This window comes from Botryllus schlosseri, chromosome 14, assembly GCF_051294905.1.
Source record: "Botryllus schlosseri isolate E-star chromosome 14, Bs_hap1, whole genome shotgun sequence".
Lineage (NCBI taxonomy): Eukaryota > Metazoa > Chordata > Ascidiacea > Stolidobranchia > Styelidae > Botryllus > Botryllus schlosseri.
Window position 1 is genome coordinate 3,574,883 of NC_137249.1, and position 20,491 is coordinate 3,595,373.

Consider the following 20,491-nt stretch of genomic DNA (forward strand, 5'->3'; position numbering starts at 1 on the left):
CAGGGCTCGAAAGGGGACCTGGGTCGTCAGGGCGAACCTGGGGACGAGGGCTTGAAGGGGGAAAGAGGAACGAAAGGTCGCGAAGGGGCAGAAGGAAGGCGTGGGGTCGATGTGAGTACTTAATTTGTGTACGATGTTTGAGATAAGATGTGGGGGTCAAGGTTTTTCAAAAATAAATTTTATTTCCAGATTCCGGGGATTCACTGATTTTTTTCGCTAGAGTTTAAAAATTTTGAATTTATTATGGAGGAATAAAAAATCAAGTCAACCCCATGAAATTGTCGAGTTGTGTACAAAAACGGTGCAAAATTAATTTGACGCAATTCCTACCTGTAGAAGTGAAAATTTCCAACTGCAATAACTTGGCTTGTACCGGTTGGAAGTGATGTAAAATTGGTAAGCATCGTTCTTTTGGACAACTTCATAATTTCATGGGATTGATAATAAAATTTGAAATGTTTTTTTTAATTTTTTATGATGAATTCAAAATTTTCAAACTCCTTTGCGTTTACATCTGCCAGTTGGAATCGAGGCAAATTTGGTGTGCAGCGTGTTTTAGTCAACCGAACAATTTAATCAATGAATCCCGGAATCTGAAAAAAGCTATTTTTGGACAAGCCTAATGTAGCCTACAATCATGTGACGTAGAAATTATTGTGTTTGATCAAAGTCACTGACTAACAGATTTTTTGTAACTATCCAAGGGAATCAACGGTCCTACCGGACCCCCCGGCCCGGCAGGCTCGGACGGCGAACCGGGTCAGAAAGGTTCGTCGGGATACCCCGGGTTGAACGGAGTGGACGGCCGTAAAGGAGAACCGGGACTGTCCGGTCAGCAGGGCGAACCTGGACGGGACGGGGCTGGTGTGCCAGGGCCCGCTGGCAGAGATGGACAAGATGGCACGTCATGAGTATTGGTTTTTAAGTAATTTACATAGAAGTAGGCTATTATTGGGAAGGCATTGTTCTACTTGAATTGATAGCGACCATAAATAATTTAACGCCAGCTCTTCATCGCATTGAACCGAAATTGATTGAATTTTCAAGGTTTTGCCGATTCAGTAATTCTAATTGTAATCTAATTTGGGAAAATCTGTGTAGTTATAATTCTAATGATAACCTAATTTGGAGAAAGCTGTGTAGCTGTAATTCTCATTGTAGTCTAATTTAGAAAGCGATGTGTCGATATAGGCCTAATACTAATTATAATGTAATTTCGAAAAACTTATATAGATATAATTCAAAGTTCTAATTCCAATCTAATTTCGAAAAAACTGCTGCTTTAATTCTAGTCTAATTTGGAAAAAGATGTGCAGATATAGGACTAAAACTAATTATAATCTAATTTCAAAAAGCTGTATAGATATAGTTCTAATCAAAATCTAATTTCGAAAAAATGCAACTGTCATTTTAATTCTAGTCTAATTTGGAAAAAGATGTGTCGATATAGGCCTAATACGAATTATAATCTAATTTCGAAAAAGCTGTCTAGATATAGTTCCAATTCCAATCTATTTTCGAAAAAACTGTGCAGCCGTAATTCTGACTTTAGTCTAATTTGGAAAAAGATGTGTCGATATAGGACTAATACGGAATATGATCTAATTTGGAAAAAGCCGTATAGATATAATTCTAATTCAAATTTGGAAAAAACTGCAGCTGTAATTCTAATTCTAGTCTAATTTGGAAAAAGATGTGTCGATATAGGACTAATACGGAATGTGATCTAATTTTGAAAAAGCCGTATAGATATAATTCTAATTCAAATTTGGAAAAAACTGCAGCTGTAATTCTAATTCTAGTCTAATTTGGAAAAAGATGTGTCGATATAGGCCTAATACGAATTATAATCTAATTTCGAAAAAGCTGTATAGATAAAGTTCAAATTCAAATTTGGAAAAAACTGCAGCTGCAATTCTAGTTCTAGTCTGATTTGGAAAAATAATTGTAGATATAGTCCTAATACTAATTATAATCTAATTTCGAAAAAGTGTGTAGATATAATTCTAATTCAAATTTGGAAAAAACTGCAGCTGTAATTCTAATTCTAGTCTAATTTGGAAAACGGTGTAGCTATAAATCTAGCTCTAATCCAATTTGTATTTATATTGTTGCAGGTATCGACGGATTCCAAGGAGTGGCCGGGATCCCTGGTCTGCCAGGGACGAAGGGCGCCCGGGGTGAATCCGGTCAGCCCGGCCTAGCCATCAAAGGAGAAAGAGGAAAAGATGGAATGGACGGTCTAACGGGACTACGGGGATTGCCGGGGTCTCGCGGACGGCCCGGGCTGCCTGGGTCTTTAATATACGACGGAGACAAAGTAGTTGGCGCCACGGGAGAACCGGGAGGGCCGGGGCCTAAGGGAAACCCGGGTTTGAAAGGTGTGGTCATTGATTTTGGTCACAGGAGGTAGTCTGTAGGGTTGATTGTTCAGGAGTTTGAAAATTCGATTTCAATATAAAAAAATTGAAAAAAGAAATTTAAATTTTACTGTCAATCCAGGAAATTGTTAGCTTGTCTAAAAGAACGATGCTTACCAATTTTTGCTCACTCGCAACCGGTAAAATCGAAGTTATCGCAGCATAATGCAAAGTTTATGAATGAAACACTTGAATAACTCTGCTTCTACTGGAATTGCGCAGGGCTGCAACGAAGTCACAGGGTTCCGAGTCACAAGTCAATCTCATTTTTGTAGTTTTGACTCTAGTCAAGTCGAGTCACTTTCAGTTCGCCACCGAGTCAATTCCGAGTCCAAGGCATTGAGTCAAGTCCGAGTCATAGTGTTATGACTCGAGTCCAAGTCATTGTGTTCACTGTTCCGTTTTGAGTTCAATCCCGTTCAACCCACTTTTTTCAACTCTGATCGAGTGATATAGAATGGCTTGCATTCATAATATCGTAATTTTCCTCAGTCCTAACAGTTTTTAGCCCTACTTTCCAAGTATCAGGACTGATAGACGAAATACCAATCATGTGGTGACTTCACCATTCTTTGAAGTTAATGAAATGTCTGTCTCAGCCGTCCTAGTCTCAAGTCGTATGAATCGAGTACAAGTCGAGTCAATACACAAATTGACTCGAATCCTTTTCTGCATTTTAAAAAATGACTCGAGTCAAGTCGAATCACCAAAAAATCGTGACTCGAGTCGAGTCATTACAACCTTGGAATTGCGTCAAATTTGTTTTGTATCGTTTTTTGTTGACATCTCAACAATTTCATGAGGCTGACAATAAAATTTTGTAATTTTTTGAAATTTTTTATAATAAATTCAAATTCGTGCCAAATTTGGTGTGCAGTGTTTTCAGGCAAGCTGCCAATTTGATCAGAGAATCCTCGGAATTTTGAAAAAAAAAATTTAAACAACCCCAAGCTCCGCCCGTCAACCTAATTTAATTCCAAAAGTACTTTTGACATCTCTTAGTAATTGATACTTGTACTTGTAATTGAGTACAAATTACACTATTAGTTCTACTTCTACTCGAGTATCCACACTAACTATTTCGACCATTGTTGGTCACGAAATTCTAAACTATATCTTTCTGCCAGGTGTCCCGGGGCTGACCGGTCTGCCCGGTATGAAAGGGCAAAAGGGAGGCGAATGCGACTGCTCTGACGCATTCGGGGCGCAGGGCGAACAGGGACCGCCCGGACCGCCTGGCGTATCGGGACGTATTGGTTCACCGGGCGTCCCTGGCAGGGACGGAGACACAGGGTTGCCTGGCATGCCTGGATTGAGTGGCGAAGATGGACCCACGGTAATATGGCTTGATATTCAATTGAGTATTGTATTCGTATTGAACTGAACCGGATTATTTTCGGCTTAATTACTCAATTTTGAGAATTTGCAACTATCTTCCTAGGGTCCCCGGGGCACGATCGGCGACGTGGGTCCGAAGGGACAAAAAGGCGAACCAGCACTGGTAGAGGCTGTCGTAGCGCAGAAGGGTGAACCGGGAATGACAGGCGGGCAAGGACCGCCGGGCCTGAACGGAATTCCGGGGCGCCCCGGCACGACTGGACAACAGGGCCCTGTAGGAGAAAAGGTGGGGCATATAATATCAGGGTTGTAACCAAGTGCCAAGGTTCCAAGTCACAAGTCAATCTCACTTTTCTAGTTTTGACTCGAGTCAAGTCGAGTCATTTGCAATTCAGCGCCGAGTCCGAGTCGATGAGTAGAGGGTCGAGTCGTAGTGTTGTGACTCGAGTCCAAGTCACTGTGTGGACTGTTCAGTTTCGAGTTTATGTCTTGTTAAACCCACTTTTTACAACTCTACTTGGTGATATCGAATGTTCGCATTCATAATTTACCAATTTTCTTTGCTTTTGCTGTTTTTGTTCGCATTTTCTGGTGCCAGTACAAATAGACGAATCACCAATAATGTGATAACTAGGGCACGTTTTTGTTGCAGTTAAATCCATGGAAAGTGGCATTTATTTTTCACAAAAGTTGCAGCGAAAAGTTGCATTTATTTTTCACAAAACCTGCACTGCGAAGTTGCATTTATGGACAAGTTCCTTGAAATTGTTAGGGTATGAGGTACTCGAATCGAACCGTATGCAAAGCATTGTAGCCAAACTCAGTATTGGCGACTTCAACAAAATCAATAGCCTGAAAAAATTGACCAGCGAAAATACAATTTTCGGCGTTCTAGTCTGAATGTACGTCAGATTTGAACGGCAGTGAAATAATCAAGTGAACTATTTACATAAAGTGCCAAATATTTCCAGTAAAATCGGAAAAACTTGCAAAAATAGCATGAAAAATGGAAAAAAGCTGCTGCAAACTCGCAATATAAGATTCCTTCAAGCAACTTCAAACACCATACTACATAACTTCTGAGTATTTAGGAAGCTCCCGGAAGCTGTAAAAAAATGTTGCTAAAGTTGCGTTAACTTGCCCTAACTGCTTTACTATTCTTGGAAATTGCAATTAAATGTCGATCATGGCCATCTGAGTCTTGAGTCATATGACTTGGTCCGAGTCACGAAAATGCCACGACTCGAGTCTTTGCAACCCTGGTATAGGCATACTGATATGTGTGTCTTATGTAATAAGTGCCATTTACTGCAGTAACGAACTGCTGCAATTCATGTGACACACAACATATGAGTATTTTTAATGCGCTGTGTGCCTTCACGCATGACCATGTGACGAACAATTGATTTCTGTGTAGTTCAACCAAAAGTGAGCGGGACCATAGTGTCCGAATTAAGCGTAGTTGTTATTAATGCAATTTCAAATGGTGGAAGAGTTGCCTGCAACTAATTGAAATTTCTATCGTGTGATCCAGGGCGCGCAAGGTCCTATCGGAAAACCGGGCAAGCCAGGACCTATGGGACCTCAGGGAGAGATTGGAAACCCGGGCGGACCGGGTCAGTACGTGGAAGGTCCCGTTGGTCCGGACGGACCGAAGGGAGACGTGGGCGAGCCTGGTGAGCCCGGATTAATGGGCATCATTGGACCTCCAGGTAAATATGATGATGTGTTGCGTTAGAATTTACTGACACCCTGATCTGAATTGAGTTTTAAGTCTCTGAAATCATACGATTCATTCCTTTGTTGTTGCAACCCAGAAAAATCGTCTCTAATCACTCAAATTTTTGCCCCAGCCTTAGTCGTAAAGAGCGTCACTCTAATTACCTACTCGGCTCAAAGCCTAAGGGGGGAGATCATAAAGTCGGATTGATTAAAAAGTCGATTATCGCGTTAATCAGGATTTAACAGCACAAGATTAGGGAAACCGGATGATCGCGGCGCGTCAAGTTGAGTTTTAATCTCGTAATTTAGTAAACCCGAAGATGCTGAACAGTTGAGTCGTTTTCAATTCACCAACAAGTCGAGTCCAAGTCGTAGTGTTCTGACTCGAGTCCGAGTCTAAGTCATTGCGTTCACCATTCAGTTCTGAGTTCAGGTCTACTTTTTTACCTCTGCTCCAGGAATGTGGAATGGCTCACATGATAAAATGGTAATTTTACTCTGTCTTAACAGTTTCTGGCCCTATTTTCCTAGTATCAGTACTGATAGACGGAATACCGATCATGTGGTGACTTTACTATTCTTCGAAGTCACAATGACACGTCTGTTTTGGCCGTCCCAGTTTCGAGTCAGACGCAATGACTTGAGTGCAAGTCGACTCGATACACAACATGACTCGAGTCAGGTCATTCTACGTATTTGTCAAGTCGAGTCACCAGCAAATTGTGACTCGAGTCATTACAACCCTGCCATGAATATTCTATGGTCCGTTTCTTCTCTGCACCGTACTGATTACACACGCCCATTGGCACCGAACCTGGGTCTGCAAGGTATGCCACGCATGCCTAGACATTTTCTTAGGTATGCGGCATACCTAGAATTCGGTTTGGCATGTATCGGCATAAACCCGCGATTGTGTGATTTAGAACGAATCGCAACGTATTTCCGTCTACGACATTACCTGCTGCTGCTATGTGAGCGAAGTAACCCTTTGCGAGAGGCCAATTAGCGAAAAGCGTGTTGCCAATATGCGAGATTCGTCTGTGCACAATGTAACGCGACGCGATTTCCCGCTGAGATGATCGCGAAATTATGTCATTGATTGCCGTGCGCTCAGAATCGTCGCATGGGACGCTTGCCTGATTTATCGCGTCTCCAACAAGCCTAGGTTCACTGGCTTGAACAATCACATCAGCAGTAGGCCCGGTGCGCACTACACCATCGCTAGCCTGCGCTATCGCATCTGCATTGGCGCGCACGATATCATCGCTTACCTACACAATCGCATCTGCAGCAGGCCTGGTACGCTGGCCAACTATCCCGTCTTGAGCCTAGCATACGTTGGCTCCTATCTGTCGATGGCTTGGAGACAATGCCGTTAGGTATATGCTCATTGCTCATTAGCGATTAGCGCCAAACCGAATGACATCAAATGTCCGCAGACATGTGCGATTGTGCGTGCGCCGTGCATGCGTAATTGATTTCCGCTAATACTTAAACATAACCAGAAGATGTTTGTCAAAGCTTTGAGTTGTAAAAGACGAGAAAGGTTTGAACAACCTGAAATAGGTGCCACTCGGACTTTTGCCTTACTGATATCGTCGCCGAGGTTACGTAATACGCGTTGATAAGCGGCGTATTCAATTGTTTGCTAGCGATCACGCTAATTGTCCGCGCATCGCGACTCGTTGATAAGCTTATACGCGCAAGTTCGCAGGAGAAGATGGTACAATCGGCATTAACTCATGCACTTAACCCTCATGAATCGATGCTATATTAACTCTAATTATCAATTCCGTCACATTAGGACGTTATTCTTTTGTGACGTCATCGAACCCGCTTACCTAAGGAAAATTAGCGTTCGGCGCCTATGCACACGCCTATTATTTCGCGACGAAGATAATTCTGCTCAACAGTCGCAGTTTTTTTTTACATCAGCAGCTTTTCGTCTCGTTCTACGACCTGACAATTGACAGCCAATAACGCGTTTTTAATCACATGATTAGCATTTTCCCGGATCAGCTAACGTTATGATCCCAGCCCTAATACTCGGAATTTTAAAAACTACGGGAAACCTCTACTACTCGCTTCACAACTTGTAACTAGACGTACTCATTTTTCAAAATCAACAACTATAACTACTCGCATTTTAAACTCGCAACTAGAACTGGAACTAATCGCTTTTAAGATTCCATAACTAGAGTTGGAATTGCTCAAAAAACTGACAGTTAGCTGGCGGTCAACTAAATACATTATAGAAGTCAGCTAATACCCAATTCGGCCGTACACAAATTACCACCTTTTGCAGGTCCACCCGGCGATGTTCTGCCAATTGACTTTGTGCCGAAAGGCGCCAAGGGCCAGATCGGGTCACCGGGCATTCCCGGGGAACAGGGCGAAAAAGGAGACAAGGGTGACGTGGGACTGCCAGGCGTGGACGGCTTTGCGGGAGACGTGGGATTACGTGGAGAACCTGGCATGCCGGGACTGCCGGGGCCTCCCGGACCAAAAGGTACGGCGATATCCACTGTGTCAGGACCCAGGGTTGTAACCGAGTCACAAGTCAATCTCACTTTTATAGCTTTGACTCGATTCAAGTCGAGTCATTTTCAATTCACCACCGTGTCAAGTCCAAGTCAGCAAGTAGAGGGTCGAGTCATATACAAATTGACTCGAGTCATTATAACCCTGCAGGACAAATTGGTTTTAGTAGTACCATGTATTGTTCTATGTGAGAAATATGACATTGACACACTTGTGTAGTAGACGTACCATTGTAAGTTTCTATGCCAGTAAGTAGCAATTTCCAAGTGAGTAAAAAAGTAAGTGTTCTAGGCCTAGTTTTACCAAAAAACTGAAAATTGTCAAGTAGAAGTAGTCCGAATTTGTAACCACTCACGCAAGTAACGCAGGTAGGCAAAATCTGCTAAAATACTCTAAAAAGCAGATGATAAAAAAGTCTGACTGCAAGTAATTTGTACGACGCGTCTTCGAGTTAACTGTGTTTGCGCTCAGGTTTCACGGGTATGCGGGGCGAACGCGGAGACGTCGGACCGCCCGGCATGGAAGGAATGCCGGGACAAGACGGACTGGATGGAGTAGCTGGATCGAAAGGACCCAAAGGAGACAAGGGTGTTTCAGGTGATTTATTTTTGATTTTTTTAGATTACAGACTTGCAAAGGTTTTAACCAAAAAAACAACAGAATAATAATTTAATCTGTCTGAATTTAGACATCCAAGGACCCGAGGGGGAACCGGGCCCCAAGGGCGAGCGTGGCCCTGACGGTCCACCTGGCGACCAGGGCATTAAAGGATCGACAGGTACACCCGGGGAGACTGGTCCAGTCGGGCCAGATGGTCCAGAGGGTACTAAGGGAGAAAGCGGTGTCTCTGGAAGACCTGGACCGCCTGGTGAGCTGGTTTTGGTATTGACACGGGACCAGGGGTCATAATTTGGTTTTCTGGATTTGAAATAGCTTGGGAGTGATTTTGTAAACCGATTTAAAGAGTTTTGTTCTATCTGTTGCGATATGTTAAGACTAAAATTACATTTGAAGGGCCGCTGCGCTCTAAATATGATGTGGTCTTTAATTAAGGTCGTAAGTTCAAAAACATTTTGGCGGCAGTTATTTTCCTCGAAAAGTCACCAATTTCAAACTGCAACTAAAGATTTTCACGAACTTACCGCTCAAAGTAATCAATGGCTGAGGATTTTTGCTATTTAAAAGCACAATTAATGATTTTTTGTTTAATATGTTGATTGCTGTGATACTTTAAGACTAATATTAATTTGAAGTTGTAAAGAAAAGTCATTTTGGCAGCAGCCATTTCACTTGGAGAGCCACCGATAAAGCTGATATAATCGGCCGGTAATTAAAAGATACGGCATCTTGCTTAATGCGCATTTCCAAAACTAAGTAGCATTTCTTCGAGCGGCCTGCATCCATTGCTACTTTACTGGCTACTTGATTAAATTATTAGGTTGCCTGAAAAAATACTGCACACCAATTTTCAACTTTTCAATTACAACTTATAGACGCATTGCTACATAAGAAGAACGTTTCAGACTTATTTAATAAAAATAAATATAAATTTTTTTCAAATTATACTGGCTACTCCATGAAATTGTTGGGTTGTCTGAAAAAAACGCTACGCAACAGATTTTGCTCAATTCCAACCTGTAGAAGAGAAGTTATTGATGTTCAAAATTCGGGATTTCAGATCATAGTATTTACGGTGGTCAGATGATGTAGGTCAATAAATTACAGGATTTTGCACCGTAAATACTATTTTTTATCCGAATCCAAAATTTTTTACTCGAATAACTCCGCTTCTACTGGTTAGAATCGAGCCAAATTGTTGTGCATCGTTTTTTCGGGCAACCTCACAATTTCAAGCGGTAGCCGATAAAATATGGAAAAAAGTAATTTTTAAACAATCCTGGTGGATACGAAAAAAACTAAAATGGCTGCATCTGGACATCTGTAAGGTATTGAAATATGGCCATCTTGCTAGCAGGGTTGTAACCAAGTCACAAGGCTCCTAGTCACAAGTCAATCTCACTCCCATAGTTTTGACTCGAGTCGAGTCATTTTCAATTCATCACCGAGTCAAGTCAAGTCGAAGTCAGCGAGCAAAGGGTCGAGTCCGAGTCATGGTATTATGACTCGAGTCCAAGTCATTGTGTTGACCGCTCATTTTCCAGTTAAAGCCTTGTTAAACCCACATTTTATAACTCTGTTTGGTGGTATCGAATGGTTCGCATTTATAGCATACTAATTTTCCTCACTTTTAGCAGTTTCTGGTCGCATTTTCAAGTACCAGTACCAATAGACGAAATCCCAATAGTGTGGTTACTTTACTATTCTTCGAAGTGACAATGTCGGTCTTGGCCGTCTGAGCCTCGAGTCATATGACTTGGTTCAAGTCATGCGCAATGGCTCGAGTCATTACCGTATTTTGACAGAATGACTCGAGTCATTACAACCCTATCATTCTCCTTTTGTTTTCAAGGTATAAAGGGAGAATCGGCACTTACCGGACTCCGCGGTCCGCCCGGAGAGCCTGGACTGCCTGGTCCGATAGGAAAGGACGGTCCTCCCGGTCCTAAAGGAAGCGTGGGTGACGCAGGGCCGCCCGCCAGCGGACGGTTCAAAGGGTCCAAGGGCTTCCCAGGGGTGCCAGGACAACCAGGTAAGTGTCAGACTCATTATTTCAGTAAAGCCACTTGCCCATGATCAAGGGCTGTTTATATTCGAATCTAAATTGTTAAATATTTCCACGCTGTCCCGTTAATTTTGGATATTTTTCATGAAATTTATCTTTATACGTTTTTAAAATCAGGCGATAAAGGCGAACAAGGTCCGACCGGTGAAACCGGAGTCACGGGGCCCAGAGGTGAAGCTGGCATGTTCGGGATGAATGGAATGGTGGGGTCGCCTGGACCTATGGGTAAGATATCTTTGTGCTAGCTGTCAACTTGTGTTTTTAGGCTATGTCAACGTTTCTATCTCTGTGCCTCCAACCAACTAATTTAAGTATAATTTTGAAAAAAAAAACTTTGTAGCTATCATTCTAATTCTAGTCTAATTTGCCAAAAGGTGTGTGGCTATAATTCGAATTCTGATCCAATTTAGAAAAAAAAACTAAATTTGGAAAATGAAAAATCTGTGTAGCTATGTTTGTTTGTTTGTTTGTTTTGGGGGTATTCATGGTGTTTGTCGACTACTATGGTAATTTACACCAGGCCGATATTCTTCTTATTTTCCGTAATTGCCGACTTATAGCACGGCCCACCTCTAAGCTTTTGTAAGACACCGCTGACGCGGATGAGGTGGCGAGGAGGAGCCTAGGTAAACCTCCAACACCTAGGTATCGGAATTCGGAAGTCGACCTCGGTCGGACTCGAACCCGCACCCATTGGTGTTGCAGCCGCGGATTATACCACAGCGCTATCTTGCCACCTGTGTAGCTATAATTGTATTCTAATTTGAAAAATATTTGTAATTCCAATTCTAATTTTAGTCTAATATGTGTAAAAACTGCGTAGCCACAATTCTAATTCGAATCTGATCTGGAAAAATATGTGTATTTCTAATTCTAATTTTAGTCTAATTTGGGAAAAAATGTGTAGTTTAATTCAAAGTTTAATCGGATTTGGAAAAGCCGCCTAGTTATAAGTCTAATTCTATTTGGAAAAGCTGAAAGTTTTCCAGTTGTGTGTCTCTCTTTCTCGGATTAACTTGGACCAGCATCAAAAGCGTCCTATTCGAAGTTTATCGCCTGTGACATGATATTTTGCGATACGATTGTTGACACACAATGTCCATTCCTATTCTCTACTAGTTGCTGACGATTACCCCTCATTTCAATATCGATATATTATTCAATAGTCTATCAAAACTGTACATCCGAGGGTCTCTACGAAATATTTTCTATTTCTGATCGCAGGACCGCCAGGTAGCCGCGGTCTGGCTGGACCTAAGGGCGCCCAAGGTGGGCCAGGAGAAGACGGAGTCCCGGGGGTACCGGGTCCCGAAGGACTGCCCGGAATGAGAGGTTTGTTGAGCGTTATTACAACCCTGTTACTGTTCAAAACGTGGCCTGCCTTCGCAGTACTGTAAATGTAACGTATGCTTCTAAATGATGCTTGAAATTTGATTCGTGGAAGCTAAGTTATTGGAGTACGAAATTTTCGGTGATGAAAAATATAGTGTTTACGGTGGCGAAAGCGATTTATCAGTGAATCCCCGGAACTGGAAAAAAAGTCAATTTTGAACAACCCTACCACGTAGTTTTTGTGTCAAAAAACTGTCATAGAAGTAGAATTAGCCTGAAGACAATACCGCAAGTAGCTCGAGGAGGCAAAACAGCTCGAGTATTTTGTCATATTCTGGTTTTGTGGAATTTTCATGCCATTGTAGGTATGATCGGACTGCAAGGGCCGAAAGGAGAGAAAGGACCTCCCGGAGAAGCGATGTCCGAAGAAAAAGTGAACAATCTCCGGGATACGATGAGGGGTGAATTGGGAGAACCTGGCGAAGTGGGACCGCTTGGGCCGCCGGGTATGTTGAAAACGATTTAGCCCCCGTCAAAGTGAATATTTCTTGTTTTTTGGTTTTGGAATTGAAACCAATGTTAATTTGCTACCTTCGACTCATTTTGAGTCGCTGCAATTTTTCAAATTTCGAGTCGATTTGACTCGAGCCATTTCAAAATTAAAAAATCTCGCATTCGAGTCACGCAATTTTTCAGATTATGAGTCAATTTGACTCGAGTCATTTCAAAATAAAAAATAACTCGCATGTCGAGTCACGCAATTTTTCACATTTCAAGTCGATTTGACTCGATTCATTTCAAAATTAAAACAAACTCTTATGTCGAGTCGCGCAATGTTACAGATTTCGAGTCAATTTGACTCAAGTCATTTCAAAATATAGAAAACTTGCATGTCGGGTCCATTTCACTCGATCATGTCATAATTTGAAAAAAATCACCTGTCGAGTCTCGTAAATTTTTAGATTTCCAGTTGAATTTACTTAAGTCGTGTCAAAATTTGAAAAAAACACGTCGAGTCACGCAATTTTTCAGATTTCGAGTCGATTTGACTTGGTCATATCAAAATACTCGCATGTCTAATCACACAATTTTTCAGATTTTGAGTCTATTTGACTTGAGTCATTTCAAAATTGAAAAAAAATAACACTTCGAGTCACTCAATTTTTTAGATTTTGAGTCTATTTGACTCGAGTCATTTTAAAATAAAAAAAAAGCTGCTATTCAAGTCACCTGAATTTTCTGATTTCGAGTCAGTTTCAAGTTTTGACTCAACTCTCTCCAAGGTAATAAAAAAATACTCGCGTGTCAAGTCATGTAAATTTTTGCTCGAGTAATGTCGAGTCATTCCAAAATTTTAAAAGATAACTCGCGAGTCAAATTTTTCGATTTTGAGTCATCGAATATTGTCAGTCTGCGTCGTTTGCATGCAAGCTACACCATGCCTAACATGCGGTTATGCGGCATTCTTGATGAGAGCATAATTCAACATATCTCATGTCTTGGAAATTGACTCGAAAATTTCTCTCAGAGTCGCGAGTCACTCCATATTTTCCTTACGTCGAGTCATGCAGACACCGGGATATTTGGCACTAGAAATAATGCAATTGATTTTGAATATTATCAATTATTGTACGGTTTGCATATGCCATAAATACTTTTCTCGGACAGGAATGGTCGGTATGCGCGGTTCCAAGGGTGCGCGCGGTTCAACGGGAGAGAAGGGTGAACAGGGTGAACCGGGTCTGTCAACGAAAGGCCTGCCCGGTGAGTATTTTGTGGGCTCTATGCTTCTGGGCTGGATATTGCTTGTATAGTATATGGTCGATGATTTGTGTTGGCTGATGAAATCAGTAGATTAATACTGTGTGACTAACCGATACAGATGAACAAATTTGAGCTTTAAGTCAGTATAAGGCAGTGGTTATATTTCGAACCTGGGTTACGCATACGATATACGTAGGTTACATAATCACAGTACATATATAAACTTGACATCAAAGTTAACATATTTCCGGCTCAGTTTACACAGCCTATGGCTTTAGCCTAAATTCAGAGGAACTTGCCGTGGGCCGGATGAGCTTAAGCTCTCTCTTCGGTCCTCTATTATTCGAAATTTCATGCCGGTGACGTCATATTTTCTGATACGGTTGTTGAAGCGCAATATACTTTCCAATTCGGTTATATTTGCTGACGATTACGGTACCCCTGACGAGTGTCAGCCGAAAATATTCCGGTTTATTTCAATATGGAAATCAAGCCTATAAACAGAGTAATTTTGCCAGAAAAACTGGCAGCAGTCCAAAAACAGTCAGTGAATAACACCAGTCCCGACGTGAACAATAAAATTTTGCATTTCTGCGCACAGGTTTGCCAGGTGACAACGGTAGAGATGGTATCGACGGAGAGCCAGGGGAACCGGGTCCTGCTGGTGAGCGGGGTATGAAAGGAGGAAAGGGAGAAGTCGGATTCGGGGGCAGACCGGGACGGCCTGGAGAGCGTGGCACAAAAGGTCAGTTTCTTATGATTTCTGTGGTAATGGATGTCAGCGTGGATTAAATTTAGAAGTAGAAGTTGTGATTTCTAAGTGAAAAAGTGAGTATTCCAGACCTAGTTTTGAGTAAATAAACGAGACCAGTCGAGTAGAAGTGGAAGCAGTTCAAAATTAGAACTACACGAGTTAGCAGTGCAAGGCGGAACTAGCCATTTCCAATAATTCTAATTGTAATCTAGTTTGGAAAAATTGTGTGGTTATCATTCTAATTCTTGTCTAATTTAGAAAAAAAAATGTAGCTATATATAATTCTAATTCTAATCTAACTAGAAAAAACTACGTACCTATAATTCTTAATGTAATCGAATTTGTAAACAAATGTGTAGTTATTCCAATTCTAGTCTAATTTGTGAAAAACTGTAGCCATAATTCTACTTTTAATACGATTTGGTAAAATGTGTAGGTATAATTATAATTCTAGTCTAATTTTGAAAAAAAAAAACTGTGTAGCAATATTTCTAATTCTCATGCAATTTGTAAATAAATGTGCAGTCATTCCAATTCTAGTTTAATTTGTGAAACAACACTGTAGCCATAATTGTAATTCTAATCTGATTTCGAAAATGAGCGGAAGAATTCCAATTGTAGTATATTTTGAAAAAAGTGTGTAGTTATAGTAAGTAACTAGTTTGAGTAGAAGTAGTCTACAATCATAACCACTTTCGGAAGTAGTGCAAGTAGGTAATGTCTTGTTGAATTACTTTGAAAAATAGAAGTACTTATTACTGACCACCACCTTACCTTGCAAACCCGATCTGTACCCATTACCCGTTATCCAACACATTTTCAGGCACACCCGGAAGGCCCGGTCCAAAAGGCCGACCCGGACGAGACGGCTTGGACGGGGTGGTCGCCAATAAAGGGACGAAAGGCATGGCGGGCATGCCCGGCCTGGCTGGCATCATCGGTATTCCCGGTATGCCCGGGATGAAAGGTCTCAGGGGTGACAGGGGGCCGGATGGACCGTCAGGTAAATGTTTTTACATCTATAACGGGGCTCTTAAACTAGGGTTCACTGACAATTGGAGTAGTTTTGAAAGCTTAAGTGGCAAGCTGATTTTGAAGATATAGCAATAGTCTATAAAACTACAATGTCCCATTCAATTTTTTTGTCACCCAATAACTCTGTTTTATTAATTTTTATTGTTTTCATTTATTTTAGTCATCAGTGGGGCAATATTTTTTTGACATGTCAAAATTCTGTCAAAATTCTGTCAAAATTGTAAGGACAGACACTTTCTACCCGAGAATGTAGGAAAGTATCTTCCGTTGTACTGCAACAAATTTTGATTATTTCTACCATAACGCTTTATGTAACCACTGGAATTCTTCACAGGTCCAGATTTGGTTAAAACAAAGTTTTTTCAGGCTAAACTACTTCGTAAGGATTGACAGTGCCAACCAGAAATGAAGATAAGTTGTCCAATTGTAACATTGTGTATGAAATCACGTAATTTGCGTAAATGAGGTTAAAATTTTGTCAAAATTAAGATTTTTGAGGTCAAAAATGTCAAGATTTTGATTTTGTAGGTCAAAATCTTCCGTTTTTTAGGTAAAAAAATCGCAATTTTCACCACAACCACTCGGAAAAAATTTAGGGTTCTGCGCTAAATAAAGCTTTCAAGAACCCTAAAACTTGAGAGCGACAACTGACATTTACAAAATTTCTTGCGATCGCAGGGGCGCCTGGAATGCCTGGCATGGACGGCAAGCCGGGTCTACCGGGACTGACAGGGCTGGTGGGACGGCCGGGTCGCGATGGTCCGGCCGGACCAAAAGGAGAACGAGGTGGGCTGAAAACTGGCAATGTTGAGTTGGGGGGGATTATTATTAATAAATATTATTAATAAATTATTCGTCAGGTGACCGGGGTCCGAAAGGCTCCTTGGGGTTGAACGGTCTTGCCGGGGAACCGGGGCAAAAGGGTGAATCGGGTCGGAGCGATGTGATTGGGCCTATTGGTGAAGATGGACCGCCAGGTGACCAGACTATTCATTATTTTATGTAATTTTTGTAATTTTTTTTCCCCAGTTGAAGTACCTCTTCGGGGTACTAGAGTAAGTTGCTTGATGAATGAATTCTTTTTCCTGCAAAAAATCTTTATACCCTTCACTTCCACTTGTAATGCCTTTGCAGCCCTTACTTACTTTTAGCTTTCAAGATTTTGTCTAGTATAAAGTAGTGTGCAGATTCGTGTTGCATATATAATTAATTTAATTAAGATCATAAAAAACATTTTTTGTACAGAGAAATGCTGGTATATGAACAATGAACACTCAAGGCCCTTTGATTGAGTCTGAAACGTGCCCTGACTATCTCTTTTTAACCCAGGACCGTCTGGATCAAAGGGCGGAGCGGGATTACCCGGGCTGGTCGGATTGCCAGGACCGCCGGGGCCTCGCGGAGATATCGGTTCGTATTTTGCGTTGAGATTTATTCAAAGTTGGACTTTAAAGGATTTTACTGCATTTTTTAGGAGTGAGAGGTTTCCAGGGCGTACGCGGACCGCCGGGACCGCAAGGGGTGGCTGGATTCCCGGGCGAAAAGGGCGAGCCTGGACTCGACGGCATAGAGGGCCTGCGTGGAATAGCGGGTAATATACTAGCTGATGTGCTAGTCAATGTGGTGCGAAACGTAAAGATGAGATGTAATTCAATTTTTTCTAAGGGTCTCCTGGACTGGAAGGAATTGCGGGCCTGCCGGGACAGCCTGGACAGAAAGGTGATAAAGGACCGGAGGGCCAGCGAGGGTTCCCGGGTATCGTGGGGGCCGTCGGACTGGCCGGCGAGCCCGGGCCGGATGGAGAACGTGGGCAAAAGGGAGATAAAGGTGCATGTCTTAATAGGAATGGTCAACAGATTTGTACAAACTTAACATTTAGTTAGTTGATGGTCAAGTAAGTAACGATTTTTTGGGTAGTTCTAGTTGTAGTTGCGGATTTTGAAAATTGACTAGTTCTAGTTCTAGTTGTCATTGCGGATTTTGAAAATTGGGTAGTTCTAGTTCTAGTTGTTGATTTTAAAAATTGAGTAGTTGTAGTTCTAGTTGTAGTTGCGGATTTTGAAAATTGACTAGTTCTAGTTCTAGTTGTCATTGCGGATTTTGAAAATTGGGTAGTTCTAGTTGTTGATTTTAAAAATTGAGTAGTTGTAGTTCTAGTTGTAGTTGCGGATTTTGAAAATTGGGTAGTTCTAGTTCTAGTTGTTGATTTTAAAAATTGAGTAGTTGTAGTTCTAGTTGTAGTTGCGGATTTTGAAAATTGACTAGTTCTATTTCTACTTGAAGTAGCTTTTGAATATTACCACTTTACGTGGACTCAAGTTACAACGCTGACCATCTTGACGCTTTTTTCAGGTCCGAAAGGCTCCCGGGGCATCACCGGACCGTCTGGCCGGGACGGTCTGAAAGGACAGAAAGGTCTGACCGGGCCAGGCGGTAGGCCCGGTTACCAGGGCATTCCCGGTAGCCGAGGCCCTCCAGGTCCTCCCGGTAGGGTTTTAGACGGCGGACCGGCCCCGGCAGGTCCGAAAGGAGAAAAGGGCCGGACGGGTATACCGGGACTGCAAGGAATGGCGGGCGAAACGGGGCCACGCGGAGAATTGGGTTCCAAGGTGAGTAAATGGCAATGCATTATTAAAAATAAAAATATTATCATTAAAACAACATTTTCAGGGTGAGCCTGGTACGCCAGGACGGCCCGGACTCAATGGGCGACACGGTCTGCCGGGACAGGCCGGTAGTATCGGGCCGAAAGGATTTGCTGGTACTTCGGGACCGCCAGGTATGTTGAGAAATATTTATTCTTTAAAACAGTGGTTTTCAACGTTGGTGTCGCTGGATATTTTTCTGGGGGTCGCAAACGTGAAGAACTTTCATTTTTTTAATAATCGTCTTCCCAAATAGTCTGTGTGTAGATGAGCGAAGGTGCTGTCCTTATTCAGCCAAAAAGCTTACCAAGATTAGAGCTGTGGCAGACATATTTTCAAATCCGAAATTGGGTTGTGCGGAATGTTCAAATATGTATCTTTTATGCGACAAAAAAGACGATTTGACTGTGGGTTGACTGCGCAGATATGTCATTAGACTCGGATTAGTGAAAAGCACACCATGAACCAGGGTTGTAACCAAGTCGCAAGGCTCCGTGTCGCAAGTCAATCTCGCTTTTATAGTTTTGACTCGAGTCGAGTCATTATGTTCACTATTCCGTTCTCAGTTCAATCGGGTTCAACCCACTTTTTTCAACTCTGCTCGAGTGATATAGAGTGGCTCGCATTCATAATATCGCAATTTTCCTCACTTTAACAGTTTCTGGCCCTATTTACCAAGTATCAGGACTGATAGACGAAATACCACTCATGTTGGGACTTTACTATTCTTCGAAGTTACAACGAAATGTCTGTCTCGGCAGTCCTAGTCTCGAGTCATGTGACTTGGTTCGAGTCATGCACTCATTTTACGCATTTGAAAAAACGACTCGAGTCGAGTCACCAAAAAATCGCGACTCGAGTCGTTACGACCCTGCCACGAACTCCACATCACGATAGAGAACGTTCTAAATTTCGAATTCAATTTAAAATTTGGTGTTTTAACTCACGAATTAATGGTCAAGCCTTCAATCTCCTACATTTTGCCATCAATATAATTTAAACATAGTTTCCTGACCAGCTGGAACGTTGACACGGACCGTGGCTGAAAACCGCTATGTTGTGGGACATAAGGCTGTTCAAAAAAAAACTTTTCCTTCAGATATCACTGGCTACTTGGTAAAATTGTTAGATTGTTTAAAAAAAATTCTGCACACCAACTTTGGCTCCATTCCAACCAGTAGAAGCGAGATGCGTGCAGTAGGAAGTTTTGAATTTACCATTAAAAAACAAAAACTTTCTACTGCACGCATCTCGCTTCTACTGGTTGGAATGGAGCCAAAGTCGGTGTGCAGCGTTTTTTTTAACCAACCTAACAATTTTATCGAGTAGCCAGTGATATCTGAAGAAAAAGTTTTTTTGAACAGCCCTAATGGGACATATTTAACCTTTCCTCCATTAACGAGAGTCATTGTGTTCAGGTATCGACGGTCCGGCCGGACCCAAGGGTGTGACGGGTGCCCCGGGACTGTACAGACCCGCCGGGCATTTGATCGTTCGCCACAGTCAAACAGTAGAGGCGCCCACCTGTCCGGAAGGCACAGATGTACTGTGGACAGGGTATAGTATGCTGCATCTGTCCGGAAATGAGAAAGCCCACGGTCAAGATTTAGGTGAGTGTTTAGACTAATTCTACTTTATAGGGTTCAATTTTTAGGAAAAGCTTGGTCTAGAATACTTGGTTTTATTCTTACTCGGAAATTTCTCCTAGGTATATCAGATTGAACTTTTTCCGCTTTTCTAAGGACTTGAATAGGTTTTGCGTACTTGCACCACTTTTTGATAACTTCTACCAGGGTTGCAACCAAGTCACAAGTCCATCTCACTTTTATAGTTTTGTACTCGAGTCAAGTCGAGTCATTTTTAATTCGTCACCGAGTCAAGTCCAAGTCGGCGAGCAGAGGGTCGAGTCCGAGTCATGGTATTATGACTCGAGTCCAAGTCATTGCGTTGACTGCTCAGTTTCCAGTTAAAGTCTTGTTAAACCTACTTTTTATAACTATATTTGGTGCTATCGAATAGTTCGCATTTATATTATACTAATTTTCCACACGTTTGGCAGTTTCTGCTCACATTTTTAAATACCAGCACCAATAGACGAAATCCCAACAGTGTGGTTACTTACTATTCTTCGAAATTACAATGAAATGTCGGTCTTGGCCGTCCGAGTCTCGAATCACATGACTTGGTTCGAGTCATGCACACTGACTCGAGTCCAAGTCGAGTCAATGCGCAGATTGACTCGAGTCATGATTTTCGG

At 41.9% G+C, this 20,491-nt stretch overlaps 1 protein-coding gene across 2 annotated transcripts in view; it reads left to right on the forward strand.

Moving 5' to 3' along the window:
• LOC145455237 (uncharacterized) overlaps positions 1-20,491 on the forward strand; it is a 58,193-nt gene that overhangs the window by 34,246 nt on the left and 3,456 nt on the right. For both annotated transcript variants that reach the window (XR_013920306.1, XM_080333184.1), the window contains exons 11-34: positions 4-111; positions 705-900; positions 2,118-2,381; positions 3,548-3,756; positions 3,862-4,044; positions 5,293-5,470; positions 7,786-7,989; positions 8,493-8,618; positions 8,710-8,889; positions 10,492-10,671; positions 10,822-10,929; positions 11,929-12,036; positions 12,402-12,542; positions 13,705-13,800; positions 14,402-14,545; positions 15,378-15,557; positions 16,268-16,375; positions 16,450-16,566; positions 16,919-16,999; positions 17,064-17,180; positions 17,255-17,416; positions 17,942-18,198; positions 18,260-18,368; positions 19,653-19,844. Coding sequence is in view for 1 of the 2 variants with exons in the window: in XM_080333184.1 (XP_080189310.1) it covers positions 4-111; positions 705-900; positions 2,118-2,381; positions 3,548-3,756; positions 3,862-4,044; positions 5,293-5,470; positions 7,786-7,989; positions 8,493-8,618; positions 8,710-8,889; positions 10,492-10,671; positions 10,822-10,929; positions 11,929-12,036; positions 12,402-12,542; positions 13,705-13,800; positions 14,402-14,545; positions 15,378-15,557; positions 16,268-16,375; positions 16,450-16,566; positions 16,919-16,999; positions 17,064-17,180; positions 17,255-17,416; positions 17,942-18,198; positions 18,260-18,368; positions 19,653-19,844 (3,748 nt within the window). In the remaining variant the exon portion in view is untranslated. The remainder of the gene's footprint in view (positions 1-3; positions 112-704; positions 901-2,117; positions 2,382-3,547; positions 3,757-3,861; positions 4,045-5,292; positions 5,471-7,785; positions 7,990-8,492; positions 8,619-8,709; positions 8,890-10,491; positions 10,672-10,821; positions 10,930-11,928; positions 12,037-12,401; positions 12,543-13,704; positions 13,801-14,401; positions 14,546-15,377; positions 15,558-16,267; positions 16,376-16,449; positions 16,567-16,918; positions 17,000-17,063; positions 17,181-17,254; positions 17,417-17,941; positions 18,199-18,259; positions 18,369-19,652; positions 19,845-20,491) is intronic.